This window comes from Bombina bombina, chromosome 7 (assembly GCF_027579735.1).
Source record: "Bombina bombina isolate aBomBom1 chromosome 7, aBomBom1.pri, whole genome shotgun sequence".
Classification (NCBI taxonomy): Eukaryota; Metazoa; Chordata; class Amphibia; order Anura; family Bombinatoridae; genus Bombina; species Bombina bombina.
The window spans coordinates 179,396,450-179,414,950 of NC_069505.1; the positions used below are offsets into that span (position 1 = coordinate 179,396,450).

An 18,501-nucleotide genomic window follows, 5' to 3' on the forward strand; every position below is an offset into this window, starting at 1 on the left:
GTTTTTGGTCTGATTACTCCTCATCCTGCCCTCATCCTTTCCCTATTTACTCACTTATAACTCACTCACGCCTTACCAGACTCATAAGCCCTAAATTTTAATATAGATGTTATTTAATAAGGCTGATGATTTATGGAAGCTGGAAGTGATTTTCCCATTCTTCTAGCAAGCCTTTCATAGCATCTTTTTAATTATAGATTGATGCTGGACAGCTAATTCTCACTTAAAGGGACAGTCTAGTCAAAATTAAACTTTCATGATTCAGATAGGGCATGCAATTTTAAACAACTTTCCAATTTACTTCTATTATCTAATTTGCTCAATTCTTTAGATATCCTTTGCTGAAGAAATAGCAATGCACATGTGTGAGCCAATCACACAAGGCCTCTAGGTGCAGCAACCAATCAGCAGCTACTGAACATATCTAGATATGCTTTTCAGCAAGTGATATCAGGAGAATGAAGCAAATAAGATAATAGAAGTAAATTAGAAAGTTGTTTCAAAACATGCTCTTTCTAAATCACGAAAGAAAAAAAATGACTTTCATGTCCCTTTAAGGTGGTTGGAAGTAACTTAACCCATACCATCCTATTGGCTGCAGCATTCTATCTATGGTATTGTCTTTTTTGCATATTTGTTAAATAAAGTGTCATTTTTATATCACCCATTGTTTTTGTATCTTGCAGCTCTGCACAGGTAAAAACAAATGCATTTGAAATAAATTCCTATCACTATTTTTTAAGAATTATCAAGGATTAACAAGGATTTCACTATAAGATTGGACTATAGATATCCTAATCACATCGACTAGATGGACATAACTTGTGCACATGCACAATCTATGTGTTTAACAAACACTATTTTTTATATTAAGTAATTTTACATATGTAGTATTTTGCCTTTTTAAACGAACTAGGAATACTATTATAGTTTTTTGAATTGCTAATATATTTTAAATTAATATTTGTTTTTATATATGTATTTTATTTTCTGATGCCGGCATCTTATGTATTTTTACAGCAAACCTATTCCTATTAATTGTCTATTCACACCATATTTAGTCTCATAAGAGCTGAATACATTTGTCTTTTTACATACTTGATATTCTCACTCCTTTCTTATTTAATTTATCAGTTTTGGCTCAGTCTTTTGAGCGCTTGCCCTAACCCTATGCACTCTAACTGATCTTTTTAATGGACCACTCAATGCAGTGGAATTACATAATTAACAAGTACACAATAACAAGACAATGCAATAACACCTACTCTGAATTTCAAATAAGCAGTAGATATTTTTTTTTGGCAAATGCATTTCTCCCATATTCTGGTCCCCCTGTATCATGTAACAGACATCAGCCAATCACAGACTAGTATATGTATACCCTGTGAGCTTGTGCACATTCTCAGTAGGATCTTGTTCCCCAGAAAGTGTAAATATAAAAAACTGCACAATTTGATAATGGAAGTGAATTGGAAAGTGTCTTAAAACTGCTGCTTCCTCTGAATCATAAAAAATTATTTTGACTTGAGTGTCCCTTTAAAAACAAATGAAGTAAGAAAATGTGTTTATAATTGTAAGCTTTTTTTTTGTCTTTAACCAATCTCCCAATGTCTTGTGGAGTTTTCCACCTCCACCTATCTTATCAATACACTTTGTTTACCTTTTGGTAGTTTTATTATATACAAGGCAGAATAAATTAGCTAGCCAAATCTGTATACGGTAATAAATATGTAAAAAAAAAACCTGTAGAAGCAAAGGGATTAATTAAAAAGAAATTAATTCCCTGAAGAGCTAAACTGTTTATTTTTACATATACTCAACATTTTAAAGGAATTTATCTCTAGTTAATGGATTAAATACTGAGGTTGCACCTTTAAAGAGATACTAAACCCAATTTTGTTTTATTTCATGATTCAGATAGAGCATGCAGTTTTAAGTTTTATAATTTACTCCTATTATCACTTTTTCTTCATTCTCTTGCTATCTTTATTTCAAAAAGCAGAAATCTAAGCTACATTTTGCCACCAATCAGCAAGGTGCTAAATCAAAAATAGGCCGGCTCCAAAACTTACATTCTTGCTTTTCAAATAAAGATAGCAAGAGAGCATAGAAAAATTGATAATAGGAGTAAATTAGAAAGTTACGTAAAATTGTTGCTCTATCTGAATCATGAAAGAAAAAAATGTGGGTTTAGTGTCCCTTTAACAAGTTGCTAATATAAGCCAAGTTTAAGGTTCAGAAATGTATTTAATGTAAGTTTTCACATGAGATGTAGAGTCTCTGTCAGTGGCGTCATTAGGGTTGGTGTCACCCTGTGCGGTAAGTTATGGTGTCACCCCCACTCCCCCCAGAAAGCAGACACACACAAACACAAAAACACAGGCACACGCACATACAAACACTCAGACACACTTAAAAACACACTCAAATGCACACACAAACACTCAGACACACTTAAAAACACACTCAGATGCACACACAAACACTTGGAAACACATTGACACACACACATACAAAATATGTAAACTGCACTGCATTAATTATAAAGCTCATGCCTAGAGCTGCTCCCTGGCTCAGCAGAGCATCAAATGAAAGATAAACAGAGCACTCTAAAAATAAATCACTAAAGAAAAGTTTTAGGTGCGCAAACTATGAGGATTCTGCTCTCTGACTCCAAGTCTGTCAGTGCACAGCCCCGGGACGCGTGCCTACCGCTTCTTATGGCCAAGCACCTCTGCCCACCCCCAGACCCCCGCCCGCCCCTTCTACCTCTTCAGTGTGCACTTAGTGTACCATAACCGTACCAGTTTGGTGGGCATCATACGTGGCTCCTTCACTTTAGAGACAGTGTCAGAAAGTCATGCGGTCAGGTGCCAGGCATCCCCCTCATGATTTCCCAGTTCCCGTTTAGAGAGACAGCACAGCAGTGGGAGACTCCACTGCTCCACACGTCACTGAGCAGTGAGCACAGATAGGCAGGCAGGTTTAGGCTAGCAGCGCAACTTTCGCAAACCCCCCACGGCACGCCCACAACATTCATAGTGAAATTGGGCAGGGGAGGAGCAAAGTACAAACAAGGAAAAGCAGCCGGGAAAACTATTTGTGGAACTTGCAGCGCTGGTTCAGGGGCAAAAAAATTAAGTGTCTACAACTTCCCCAGTCCTACTAATGCTCACAAATGCTGGCCCCTCTAATAAAAAAAATCTATGCATCTCTACATTGTATTTCTTTGAATTTTTTTTGGTGGTGTCACCCCCTGGAGGGTGTCACCCGGGTGCGGCCCGCACCCCTCTAGTGACGCCACTGGTCTCTGAATAAACCACCAAGTGCTTGCACATAATTTACACTGATGTATATTTTTTGTTTTTAAAATGCTGCCTTAAAAATCTTTTTGTAATTCTATATTGGCTGACATAAGCAGTATGGTGGGTATATACAGGGGTAGGTAACATAGATACAACAGATAGCAAATAAATGACATGTATATATTTTATTAAAGGCAGGTAGGATAAACTAAAAAAAAAACATAATTTATGCTTACCTGATAAATTTATTTCTCTTGTAGTGTATTCAGTCCACGGGTCATCCATTATTTATGGGATTATATCTCCTTCCCAACAGGAAGTTGCAAGAGGATCACCCAAGCAGAGCTGCTATATAGCTCCTCCCCTCACATGTCATATCCAGTCATTCGACCGAAACAAGACAAGAAAGGAGAAACCATAGGGTGCAGTGGTGACTGTAGTTTGAATTAAAATTTAGATCTGCCTTAAAAGACAGGGCGGGCCGTGGACTGAATACACTACAAGATAAATAAATTTATCAGGTAAGCATAAATTATGTTTTCTCTTGTTAAGTGTATTCAGTCCACGGGTCATCCATTACTTATGGGATACCAATACCAAAGCTAAGTACATGGATGATGGGAGGGACAAGGCAAAAGTGTCAAATTTGTAAAATTTTGAAAAAGTGTGAAGTGAAGACCAAGTTGCAGCCTTGCAAATCTGTTCAACAGAGGCCTCATTCTTAAAGGCCCAGGTGGAAGCCACAGCTCTAGTGGAATGAGCTGTAATTTTTTCAGGAGGCTGCTGTCCAGCAGTCTCATAGGCTAAGCGTATTATGCTACGAAGCCAAAAGGAGAGAGAGGTAGCCAAAGCTTTTTGACCTCTCCTCTGTCCAGAGTAAACGACAAACAGGGAAGAAGTTTGACGAAAATCTTTAGTTGCCTGCAAATAGAACTTCAGGGCATGGACTACGTCCAGATTATGCAAGAGTCGTTCCTTCTTTGAAGAAGGGTTAGGACACAGTGATGGAACAACAATCTCTTGATTGATATTCCTGTTAGAAACTACCTTAGGTAAGAACCCAGGTTTAGTACGCAGAACTACCTTGTCTGAATGGAAAATCAGATAAGGAGAATCACAATGTAAGGCAGATAACTCAGAGACTCTTCGAGCCGAGGAAATAGCCATCAAAAACAGAACTTTCCAAGATAACAGCTTAATATCAATGGAATGAAGGGGTTCAAACGGAACACCTTGAAGAACTTTAAGAACTAAGTTTAAACTCCACGGCGGAGCAACAGTCTTAAACACAGGCTTAATCCTAGCCAAAGCCTGAACATCTGGAACTTCTGCCAGACGTTTGTGTAGAAGAATAGACAGAGCAGAAATCTGTCCCTTTAACGAACTAGCAGATAAGCCCTTTTCTAAACCCTCTTGTAGAAAAGACAATATCCTAGGAATCCTAACCTTACTCCATGAGTAACTCTTGGATTCTCACCAGTATAAATATTTACGCCATATCTTATGGTAAATTTTTCTGGTAACAGGTTTCCGAGCCTGTATTAAGGTATCAATAACCGACTCAGAGAAGCCACGCTTTGATAGAATCAAGCGTTCAATCTCCATGCAGTCAGCCTCAGAGAAATTCGATTTGGATGATTGAAAGGACCCTGAATTAGAAGGTCCTGCCTCAGAGGCAGAGACCATGGTGGACAGGACGACATGTCCACTAGGTCTGCATACCAGGTCCTGCGTGGCCACGCAGGTGCTATCAGAATCACCGATGCTCTCTCCTGTTTGATCTTGGCAATCAGTCGAGGAAGCATCGGAAATGGTGGAAACACATAAGCCATGTTGAAGACCCAAGGGGCTGTCAGAGCATCTATCAGCACCGCTCCCGGGTCCCTGGACCTGGATCCGTAACAAGGAAGCTTGGTGTTCTGGCGAGACGCCATGAGATCCAGATCTGGTTTGCCCCAACGATGAATCAGTTGAGTGAAGACCTCCGGGTGAAGTTCCCACTCCCCCGGATGAAAAGTCTGGCGACTTAGAAAATCCGCCTCCCAGTTCTCCATGCCTGGGATGTAGATCGCTGACAGATGACAAGAGTGAGACTCTGCCCAGCGAATTATCTTTGAGACTTCCAACATTGCTAGGGAACTCCTGGTTCCCCCTTGATGGTTGATGTAAGCCACAGTCGTGATGTTGTCCGACTGAAATCTGATGAACCTCAGAGTTGCTAACTGAGGCCAAGCTAGAAGAGCATTGAGTATTGCTCTCAACTCCAGAATATTTATTGGGAGGAGTTTCTCCTCCTGAGTCCATAATCCCTGAGCCTTCAGGGAGTTCCAGACTGCGCCCCAACCTAGAAGGCTGGCATCTGTTGTTACAATCGTCCAATCTGGCCTGCGAAAGGTCATACCCTTGGACAGATGGACCCGAGAAAGCCACCAGAGAAGAGAATCTCTGGTCTCTTGGTCCAGACTTAGCAGAGGGGACAAATCTGAATAATCCCCATTCCACTGACTTAGCATGCATAATTGCAGCGGTCTGAGATGCAGGCGCGCAAATGGCACTAAGTCCATTGCCGCTACCGTTAAGCCGATTACTTCCATGCACTGAGCCACTGACGGGTGTGGAATGGAATGAAGGACACGGCAAGCATTTAGAAGCTTTGATAACCTGGACTCCGTCAGGTAAATTTTCATCTCTACAGAATCTATAAGAGTCCCTAGAAAGGAGACTCTTGTGAGTGGTGATAGAGAACTCTTTTCCACGTTCACTTTCCACCCATGCAACCTCAGAAATGCCAGAACTATCTCTGTATGATACTTGGCCATTTGAAAGCTTGACGCCTGTATCAGGATGTCGTCTAGATACGGAGCCACCGCTATGCCTCGCGGTCTTAGAACCGCCAGAAGTGAGCCCAGAACCTTTGTAAAGATTCTCGGGGCCGTAGCCAACCCGAAGGGAAGAGCTACAAACTGGTAATGCCTGTCTAGAAAGGCAAATCTTAGGTACCGATAATGATCTTTGTGAATCGGTATATGAAGGTAGGCATCCTTTAAGTCTACCGTGGTCATGTATTGACCCTCTTGGATCATGGGTAGGATGGTTCGAATAGTTTCCATTTTGAATGATGGAACTCTTAGGAATTTGTTTAAGATTTTTAGGTCCAAGATTGGCCTGAAGGTTCCCTCTTTCTTGGGAACCACAAACAGATTTGAGTAAAACCCTTGCCCTTGTTCCGTCCGCGGAACTGGGTGGATCACCCCCATTACTAAGAGGTCTTGCACACAGTGTAGAAATGCCTCTTTCTTTATTTGGTTTGCTGATAACCTTGAAAGATGAAGTCTCCCTTGTGGAGGAGATGCTTTGAAGTCCAGAAGATATCCCTGAGATATGATCTCCAACGCCCAGGGATCCTGGACATCTCTTGCCCAAGCCTGGGCGAAGAGAGATAGTCTGCCCCCCACTAGATCCGTTTCCGGATAGGGGGCCCTCTCTTCATGCTGTCTTAGGGGCAGAAGAAGGCTTTCTGGCCTGCTTGCCCTTGTTCCAGGACTGGTTCGTTTTCCAGCCCTGTCTATAACGAGCAACAGGTCCTTCCTGTTTTGGAGCGGAGGAAGTTGATGCTGCTCCTGCCTTGAAGTTACGAAAGGCACGAAAATTAGACTGTTTGGCCTTTGACTTGGCCCTGTCCTGAGGAAGAGTATGACCCTTACCCCCAGTAATGTCAGCAATAATTTCTTTCAAGCCGGGCCCGAATAAGGTCTGCCCTTTGAAAGGAATATTAAGCAATTTAGATTTAGAAGTCACGTCAGCTGACAAGGATTTAAGCCATAGCGCTCTGCGCGCCTGGATGGCGAATCCGGAGTTCTTAGCCGTTAGTTTGGTTAAATGTACAACGGCATCAGAAACAAATGCATTAGCTAGCTTAAGTGCTTTAAGCTTGGCCATAATCTCATCCAATGGAGCTGTGCGAATGGCCTCTTCCAGAGACTCAAACCAGAATGCCGCAGCAGCAGTGACAGGCGCAATGCATGCAAGGGGCTGTAAGATAAAACCTTGTTGAACAAACATTTTCTTAAGGTAACCTTCTAATTTTTTATCCATTGGATCCGAAAAAGCACAACTATCCTCCACCGGGATAGTGGTACGCTTAGCTAAAGTAGAAACTGCTCCCTCCACCTTAGGGACCGTCTGCCATAAGTCTTGTGTGGTGGCGTCTATTGGGAACATTTTTCTAAATATCGGAGGTGGGGAAAAGGGCACACCGGGTCTATCCCACTCCTTGCTAATAATTTCTGTAAGCCTTTTAGGTATAGGAAAAACGTCAGTACACACCGGTACCGCAAAGTATCTATCCAACCTACATACTTTCTCTGGAATTGCAACCGTGTTACAATCATTTAGAGCCGCTAATACCTCCCCTAGCAATACGCGGAGGTTCTCAAGCTTAAATTTAAAATTAGAAATCTCTGAATCCGGTCTCCCTGGATCAGATCCGTCACCCACAGAATGAAGCTCTCCGTCCTCATGTTCTGCAAATTGTGACGCAGTATCAGACATGGCTCTCACATCATCAGCACGCTCTGTCCTTAACCCAGAGCTATCGCGCTTGCCTCTTAATTCAGGCAATTTAGATAATACCTCTGTCATAACAGCAGCCATGTCTTGCAAAGTGATTTGTATGGGCCTCTCTGATGCACTTGGCGCCACAATATCACGCGCCTCCTGAGCGGGAGGCGAAGGTACTGACACGTGAGGAGAGTTAGTCGGCATAACATCCCCCTCGTTGTCTGGTGATAATTTCTTTACAGATATAGATTGACTTTTATTCAAAGTGACATCAATACATTTAGTACACATATTTCTGTGGGGCTCCACATTGGCCTTCAAACATAGTGAACAAACAGATTCATCTGTGTCAGACATGTTTAAACAGACTCGCAATGAGACTAGCAAGCTTGGAAAATCCTTTCAAATAAATTTACAAGCAATATAAAAAACGCTACTGCGCCTTTAAGAAGCACAAAAAAAGTCACAGTTGAAATAACAATGAACCAAATCAGTTATAGCAACCAAATTTTCACAGTAAATGTATTAAGTTAGAAAAGTATTGCACCCACTAGCAAATGGATGATTAACCCCTTAATACCCAAAAACGGATAATCAATTTAACAATTAACGTTTTTATCACAGTCAAACACACTGTCACGGGTCTGCTGTGACTGATTACCTCCCTCAAAATGACTTTTGAAGACCCCTGAGCTCTCTAGAGACGTCCTGGATCAAGGAGGAAGAAGCAGGAAGACTGAAACTGAATTTTTACTGCGCAAAAAAGCGCTAAAATAGGCTCCTCCCACTCCTATTACAACAGTGGGAAACCTCAGTTAATCGTTTCTATATAGAAATAAACAACAGCCATGTGGAAAATCATGCCCCAAAAGATTTATCACCAAAGTACCTCACAAAAAACGAATAACATGCCAGTAAACGTTTTAAACATACACTTTAAAAGTTAGGTAGTGTTATTAATAAGCCTGCTACCAGTCGCTTCTACTGCAGTTAAGGCTTATACAATACTTCAGTATTAACAGTATTTTCTTAGTCAAATTCCATTCCTTAGAAAATTACTTATTGTACATACATTCATCAGCCTGATACCAGTCGCTGCTGCATTTAAGGCTGTACTTACATTACATCGGTATCAGAAGTATTTTCTTAGTCAATTCCATTCCTTAGAAAAATAATTTACTGCACATACCTTGTTTGCAGGATTCCCCACATGCTATTCCCTTTCTGAAAGTTACCCCACTCCTCAGAATGTGCGAGAACAGCCAGTGGATCTTAGTTACTTCTGCTAAGATCATAGAAAACGCAGGCAGATTCTTCTTCTAAATACTGCCTGAGAACAAACAGCACACTCCGGTGCCATTTAAAATAACAAACTTTTGATTGAAGAAATAAACTAAGTATAAAAAACACCACAAACCTCTCACAACGACCTATCTAGTTGAGTTGCAAGAGAATGACTGGGTATGACATGTGAGGGGATGAGCTATATAGCAGCTCTGCTTGGGTGATCCTCTTGCAACTTCCTGTTGGGAAGGAGATATAATCCCATAAGTAATGGATGACTCGTGGACTGAATACACTTAACAAGAGAAATCCTGGTATTACCTCTCATTTAAGTAAAACTCAAAACTTAAAGGGATCTTAAATACATCTCATGCACTTCCTGCTAATCATGGTGCTGACGTATTGGTACTTAGGTTACACTGCAGGTATGTGAAGGAGAGTTACTGCACATTATACACTAAATACATCTCATGCACCTCCTGCTAATCATGGTGCTGACATATTGGTACCTAGGTTACACTGCAGGTATGTGAAGGAGAGTTGCTGCACATTATACACTAAATACATCTCATGCACCTCCTGCTAATCATGGTGCTGACGTATTGGTACTTAGGTTACACTGCAGGTATCTGAAGGAGAGTTACTGCACATTATACACTAAATACATCTCATGCACCTCCTGCTAATCATGGTGCTGACATATTGGTACCTAGGTTACACTGCAGGTATGTGAAGGAGAGTTACTGCACATTATACACTAAATATATCTCATGCACCTCCTGCTAATCATGGTCCTGACGTATTGGTACCTAGGTTACACTGCAGGTATGTGCAGGAGAGTTACTGCACATTATACACTAAATACAGCTCCTGCACCTCCTGCTAATCATGGTCCTGACGTATTGGTACCTAGGTTACACTGCAGGTATGTGAAGGAGAGTTACTGCACATTATACACTAAATACATCTCATGCACCTCCTGCTAGTCATGGTGCTGACAGAGTGCCCAGGTGCAAGAATCTAGAAAGCCCCCCCCCCCCCCAAAAAAAAGGTAAATTTGATACATTTTTTTTATTATTATTATTTAACACAGGGGAAAAATGTGAATCAGATTACGTCTGCAAAAGGAGGTACCCTGTGCCCACAGTCTGTGAGATGGTCTGACTCCCTATTACTGTATACAGTGACACTGTTTAACCCACCAGTATTGTATATAGTGAGTTAGTGACACAGTCTGTAATCTGCCGGTGAGATGGCTGGCCTGACCCTACCCACCCCAGTACTTTATAAAGTGACCACAGTAGTCTGTGACATGGTCCAGCCCCCCCCCCCGTACTGTATATAGTGGTACTGTATAAACTGACACTGTTTGCCCCCCCCCCCACATGCTGTATTAACAAGGTCTGTAATTTGCTGGTTCCACAAACATACACAAACACACATACATGCATAAATACACACACAGTCACATACACACACACACACACACACACACACGTAAACACCAAAGGGTAAAACTGAAACACTAACCCCTGTAGTCAGAGACACTAGTGAAGCATCACGTCACACTCGCATGATATCAGTGCAGGCAGTGGCAGGTCAACGTTTTTTATTGAATTTTTTTTTTTTTTAAGCTGGGCCCCCACCCTCGGAGGCCCGGTCGCAGTTGCGACCACTGCACCCCCCGTTGTACATCTCGTGCACCTCCTGCTAATCATGGTGCTACCGTATTGGTACCTAGGTTACACTGCAGGTATGTGAAGGAGAGTTACTGCACATTATACACTAAATACATTGCATGCACCTCCTGCTAATAATGGTGCTGACATATTGGTACCTAGGTTACACTGCAGGTATGTGAAGGAGAGTTACTGCACATAATACACTAAATACATCTCATGCACCTCCTGCTAATAATGGTGCTGACATATTGGTACCTAGGTTACACTGCAGGTATACACTATACATTATACTGTACACTATATGCATCTCCTGCTAATAATGGTGCTGACATATTGGTACCTAGGTTACACTGCAGGTATGTGAAGGAGAGTTACTGCACATAATACACTATATACATATCATGCACCTCCTGCTAATCATGGTGCTATCGTATTGGTACCTAGGTTAAACTGCAGGTATCTGAAGGAGAGTTAATGCACATTATACACTAAATACATGTCATATACCTCCTGCTAATCATGGTGCTATCGTATTGGTACCTAGGTTACACTGCAGGTATGTGAAGGAGAGTTACTGCACATTATACACTAAATACAGCTCCTGCACCTCCTGCTAATCATCGTGCTGCCATATTGGTACCTAGGTTACACTGCAGGTATGTGAAGGAGAGTTACTGCACATTATACACTAAATACATCTCATGCACCTCCTGCTAATCATCGTGCTATCGTATTGGTACTTAGGTTACACTGCAGAGTTACTGCACATGTGCAAATAGAAAGTAAACCTTCTTCTGTAGTTACATGAATGAAAATATTCCCTTAAAACTTTACCAAATATACTATATCTTTTCCAGGGACGTAGCAAATGAATGCTGTAAGATGTATTCATTTACGTCTAGGCAGAAGCCATATAGATACATAATAATAACTCCTTTTGATGTACATAATACTTTTTTCTTTTCAGGATTCACACCGCTTTGGAAAAAATCTCCGACAAGCAATGCTCGATATCCTTGCCTTGTTTAACATCAGCACGAACAACTCCAATAAGGGCAAAAAATAAAACAACTGATTGAAGATACAGGAATACGATCCTATTCTAGCTCATAGTACATACATATCCTGCAACTAACAGTAATGAATCTGTAGTTGCTAATTGACTGCAATGAATGAATGAATGAATATATATATATATATATATATATATATATATATATACACTCACACACATACAGATATTGGCCAGTTAGAAAATATTTTTATACAGCCATTTGTTTTAAATCCTGTGGAATGTATTTTCACACTTATGTGCTCTTTTGATGACGGAATGTTACCTAAAATAGTTCAAAGGGCTTCTTTGTTAGAGAATAATCAGAACCACTTATGTGTATGGCCGTGGTTACATTGAACTATGTTTTCTGTGTATTTCTTGTGCATTGAACAAACAAAGGTTTTCTCACTAATAGAAATAGATTATTTTTTTCTGCTAAACTTATTTGTGCATCTAGAACATCAGCTTCTTTTAATCGCATGTAAACCTCACTAAATCTCATTTCTTGTGCTGTATTATACTGCTCTAATCACCCAGAAGATAAATACATATTTTACAGAAATATACTAATTAATATCGGCCTTGGTGTATCAAGGGAATTCTTGATATTATATGATCTTGTATTTATCAAGGTCAATGCAAGTAAATAACCTTATTGAAGTGTCAGTGTTAAAAGGGCTTGATACTTGATTGTATGTATTTAAAATATGACTATGGTATATGTAGATTTATTACACATTCTGCCACTGGTATAAATAAAATCCTATATGTTAAGTCTCACAAGGGCATTATCTTGTATTAACTTGAACAGAAGTTTGTTGGCTTAAAATGTTTTACTCCTAAAGTAGGAATTTAAAATAAATTATTTTTATGGGTTAATTTCTACACCATTACATGCTGTGCTTAACAACAAGACAAGAAACATTTATAGGAAGCACGTGTCAACCAACGAGTATTAACAGGAAGTACATGTCAACCAATAAGCATTCACAGGAAGTACCTGTCCACCAATAAACAATAGTCAATACCCAAATAATACTAATGTTTTAGTTCCACTTTAACTTTAAACAGCTTTTGCCTCACATTTCTTTTCATTCTAATAGAAATTCTACACGGTTAACTACTATTTTTTTCATGTGGATGATATCCAAGCCGTACTGTGTTCAGCAGTATAGTTCCAGTTTAAAAAAAGCACAGTTCCTACTGAGGCACTACCTTATGGAGGATCACATGACCACACCTCCAGACTGCCTAGACATACCATGACCTGTATTGACCCTTCCCATGTGACATTACTGACCACACCCACAGGCCATGGGGGTTGCCGATACTCCCCTTCCAATGGGCAGCATAGACTATGCCTCCAACCAAAAAATGTTTTAAAACTCAAACTAAACTATTAGCAATATATCTTTTTTTTTTCTGTGCAAAAAAGTATATTAATAAATGTGTTCTTTAAACCCCACCTGAAATAAGATAAAATGTCCATTTATAAATATCAGATTTTATTATGAGCAAATCTAGTTTTACGTATTTATCTGAAATACATTTATGGATAAACAAAAAAATGGTATTACATGATGTAGAATTAGGATAGAAGCTTGCTATATTATGTATACTTTTTTAGGCTCCTAATCAAACTTATTTTAACTTTCAATGAAATAGGTTTGTGTTATAAAATAGTTTCCAGTTAAACCCTTCTATTTAATTTCTAAAAATAACATTTTCTTTTTAATTTTCTGTATTATGAGTGCCTTAAATGAAGGTTCACAGTTTATAAAACTGGGAATGATTTTTTTTTGTGATAAACTAAATAAATGGTATCCTAGATTCTCCCATAGCAAAACCATTCATATTATCCAGTTCCATTACTAAGCACTGTGCAAGGTAAACATATCTACAATTACAATTTAATGGTAGCTTAGGAATTTTCTATATGTTATTTTAATGATGGAAATATTCTGGAACATGTATTTAAAGGGACACTACTGTATATACTGTTATCCATAAGAAAGTGCTATATTTAAGCATGTTTTTTTTATTATTATGGAAAATGTGAGATAAAAGCTGTTCAAATCTAACTTGAAACTAATAAAGCTGGATGAGTTTATACTTTCTTCTAATGAGGTACAAATAACCTTTGTCAGACAAAGAAAGCCATACTTAGTGATGGGTACTTCCTTCTATTGCTCATTTGGTTGACAGGTACTTCCTTCTATTGCTCATTTGGTTGATAGGCACTTCCTTCTAATGCTCATTGGTTGATAGGTATTTCCTTCTAATGCTCATTGGTTGATAGGTACTTCCTTCTAATGCTCATTGGTTGATAGGTACTTTCTTCTTAATGCTCATTTTTTTGATAGGCACTTTCTATTAGCAGTCAATGAACCTTTGTACAGAATGTACACAACTGATGCTGCTGTATTAGCTTCAAGCTTTTACCTCACTTTTTTTTATTTTTTTTAAAAAATCACCATGTTTTATTGCTGCTCTTTTGTATGAAGGATTAAAAAGTAATCAGTCTCCCTTTAAATAAACCAGTGGCAGAGATCTGTTATTATGGTGACTAGCAAACCATAGACACCATTCTGTATTTGTCAACCAGGATTTGTATAACAAGTTTAAAATAAAAATAAAATCCTTATTGTTTTAACAATTGGGGTTTTTTTCTGCCTGTGTGCAATAGTGGTTATATTTTGGTTAATATTTTGACATACATTCAAATGTGCATTCCTCATAATATGTTATATAAACACACACAACATTTTGTAGTTTTTCTTCTTCTTATTATTATTTAATTTTTTTAAAAAAACAAAACAGTTAAGTCTATAATGTGTCCACAACTAGTTATACATTTTACAATTATTTTAATGTTTATTTTCATTAAAAATATCCAAATAGACGGTGTAATATTTTCACAAATAAAAGAGTTTAAGAAGGTTTTTTTTTTGGCCTCTATAATGAGTAAATTAGTGCACTTGTTTATTTCTGGAATTTACATTTTCTATTTAAATAAGTAGCAAATAGACTCTTTTTATATTGGACACCTTTTGCTGTTGAGCCGTTTGTGTTTTTTTTTTTAAGCCTACAAAACACGTACACACCTTGAGGGCGGGCACCTTTATAATTTTATTGGGAGATTGCAGAAGTGTGTGTAATATTTTGTACCTAAGATGCTGGTTGGGAATTCATCCATAATATATTGCTCAATGTAAATTTGCATTAATTCTCTTCATTCTTGCTCTTTGCTGAAGCTGTATGAAATATGCACTATTTATGTAATGTTTTGGCCAATTGGTGTTAAAGTAACAAGTCTCATATTTCTAAAAAAAAATTTTTTTTTTTAATAATTTAATTCCGATTTATTTGAACTGAAATCTGATGCCCGCGCAGAAATGCTCTGTGAAGATAAGTGAATATATTTGGCATGAAGGTTCATTTTAAAATCTGATAAAGAGAACTGTATTTAATTTTTCCCCCATTTAATTAAATATCTAATCGTATAGGTGTTTTTGTTACCTTTGAATTACCACTGCATGTAAATAAAATGTGTTATTTTTGGGTGTAAATCTTAGAAAGACTGTGGTTGGAAGTAGGAAGTCATTAATAAAGATATTTAACTTATTTCATAGTTTTGTCTTTTGTTTATATAAGGGCTAGATTACAAGTGGCGCACCAACGTTGGAGCACACAATATCAGAATATTGTGGTAGCATTAATTTGCACGAGTATTAAAAATTGAAAGTAAACGCGTTCACTCGAGCACAATCAAATGTAATGCACGTCGGATTAGTGTCACCAAACACAACATAAATACATTAAAATAGTTACTCATATAAACATGATCTATTTAGTCATATAAATATTCATAACATTTTTATAAGGGTTCAAAGGTATATGGTATATGGCCATGTATTCGACTGTAAAGGGTTAGAATATATATGTGTCTAAATAATAATAATAATATTTACTGTAATTATTTCATATTCCAATGTTTTCCACATATAGGAAATTTTTATTTTAAATACATATTTCTATAGATATCTGTACAGGGAGTGCAGAATTATTAGGCAAATTAGTATTTTGACCACATCATCCTCTTTATGCATGTTGTCTTACTCCAAGCTGTATAGGCTCGAAAGCCTACTACCAATTAAGCATATTAGGTGATGTGCATCTCTGTAATGAGAAGGGGTGTGGTCTAATGACATCAACACCCTATATCAGGTGTGCATAATTATTAGGCAACTTCCTTTCCTTTGGCAAAATGGGTCAAAAGAAGGACTTGACAGGCTCAGAAAAGTCAAAATAGTGAGATATCTTGCAGAGGGATGCAGCACTCTTAAAATTGCAAAGCTTCTGAAGCGTAATCATCGAACAATCAAGCGTTTCATTCAAAATAGTCAACAGGGTCGCAAGAAGCGTGTGGAAAAACCAAGGCGCAAAATAACTGCCCATGAACTGAGAAAAGTCAAGCGTGCAGCTGCCAAGATGCCACTTGCCACCAGTTTGGCCATATTTCAGAGCTGCAACATCACTGGAGTGCCCAAAAGCACAAGGTGTGCAATACTCAGAGACATGGCCAAGGTAAGAAAGGCTGAAAGACGACCACCACTGAACAAGACACACAAGCTGAAACGTCAAGACTGGGCCAAGAAATATCTCAAGACTGATTTTTCTAAGGTTTTATGGACTGATGAAATGAGAGTGAGTCTTGATGGGCCCGTGGCTGGATTGGTAAAGGGCAGAGAGCTCCAGTCCGACTCAGACGCCAGCAAGGTGGAGGTGGAGTACTGGTTTGGGCTGGTATCATCAAAGATGAGCTTGTGGGGCCTTTTCGGGTTGAGGATGGAGTCAAGCTCAACTCCCAGTCCTACTGCCAGTTTCTGGAAGACACCTTCTTCAAGCAGTGGTACAGGAAGAAGTCTGCATCCTTCAAGAAAAACATGATTTTCATGCAGGACAATGCTCCATCACACGCGTCCAAGTACTCCACAGCGTGGCTGGCAAGAAAGGGTATAAAAGAAGAAAATCTAATGACATGGCCTCCTTGTTCACCTGATCTGAACCCCATTGAGAACCTGTGGTCCATCATCAAATGTGAGATTTACAAGGAGGGAAAACAGTACACCTCTCTGAACAGTGTCTGGGAGGCTGTGGTTGCTGCTGCACGCAATGTTGATGGTGAACAGATCAAAACACTGACAGAATCCATGGATGGCAGGCTTTTGAGTGTCCTTGCAAAGAAAGGTGGCTATATTGGTCACTGATTTGTTTTTGTTTTGTTTTTGAATGTCAGAAATGTATATTTGTGAATGTTGAGATGTTATATTGGTTTCACTGGTAAAAATAAATAATTGAAATGGGTATATATTTGTTTTTTGTTAAGTTGCCTAATAATTATGCACAGTAATAGTCACCTGCACACACAGATATCCCCCTAAAATAGCTAAAACTAAAAACAAACTAAAAACTACTTCCAAAACTATTCAGCTTTGATATTAATGAGTTTTTTGGGTTCATTGAGAACATGGTTGTTGTTCAATAATAAAATTAATCCTCAAAAATACAACTTGCCTAATAATTCTGCACTCCCTGTATATATCTATTCCTATAGATATATAGGTGTGTATATATATCTATTTTACATTATCATATACTGTATATAGAAATATATATTTAATAGTAAAAAGTTACAAATTTCTAGGTGAAGAACATTGGAATGTAAAATATGTGCAATGTGCTTCAGTCTTCACGCTTTAGGTCTAAGGCGATGTCGGGTTAGCGCATATGAAAAAAATAATCTTAAGGCGTGTTATTGAAGTATTAAATATAAAATATTCAAAAAAAGGAAATTTATGCTTACCTGATAAATTGATTTCTTCTACGATAAGACGAGTCCACGGATTTCATCCTTACTTGTGGGATATTATCCTCCTGCTAACAGGAAGTGGCAAAGAGCACCACAGCAGAGCTGTATATATAGCTCCTCCCTTAGCTCCACCACCCAGTCATTCGACTGAAGGTTTTAGGAAGAGAAAGGAAAAGCTAAAAGGTGCAGAGGTGACTGAAGTTGTAAAAATAAAATATAACATAAAGTCAAAAGAAATATGCACCAATGAGGCGTAGTATCTGCTGAAGTAAAAAATATTTATTGTACAATCCAAGAGTAATGTACAAACAAAGTCACAGTGGAGATCTGTCTTAGATTTATAATAAGATTTACAATTACAATTATTTTTCCTTTTGAGACTAATTTGGATCTTGTGTAACATGATTTATTGATGTGTTTTTTACATTCATTTTTATTTTTATTTTCATTTTCATTTTGTACTTCTTATGTAATAAGTATTTTTTCTGTATTATTATGTTACACCATTTCTTCTCACACCTGTGCAGTATGCCTTTAAGACATTCATTTTGGGTATACTATGGCTTTGAATGATTGGCCATTGCTCCTTTAAAGGTGTGCTGCACAGGTGGTGAGCTATCCTATGATTAAGTGCTGCATAGCACGAAACATGTAAGGATTTGCTCCCCCCCCTCCACCTGTATAGCTTGCATTTGTATTGTGCTGTGCTTGTCCACTTTTCTACGTGTTTTAACATTTTTTGAA

At 38.5% G+C, this 18,501-nt stretch overlaps 1 protein-coding gene across 1 annotated transcript in view; it reads left to right on the plus strand.

Annotated features, from left to right (window-relative positions):
* Nucleotides 1-15,509, plus strand: part of CPT1A (carnitine palmitoyltransferase 1A) — a 118,405-nt gene extending 102,896 nt beyond the window's left edge. Inside the window, 1 exon segment of the mRNA XM_053720449.1 lies at nt 11,799-15,509. Coding sequence (XP_053576424.1) covers nt 11,799-11,897 — 99 coding nt within the window. The 3' untranslated portion in view covers nt 11,898-15,509.
* The last annotated feature ends 2,992 nt before the right edge of the window (nt 15,510-18,501 follow it).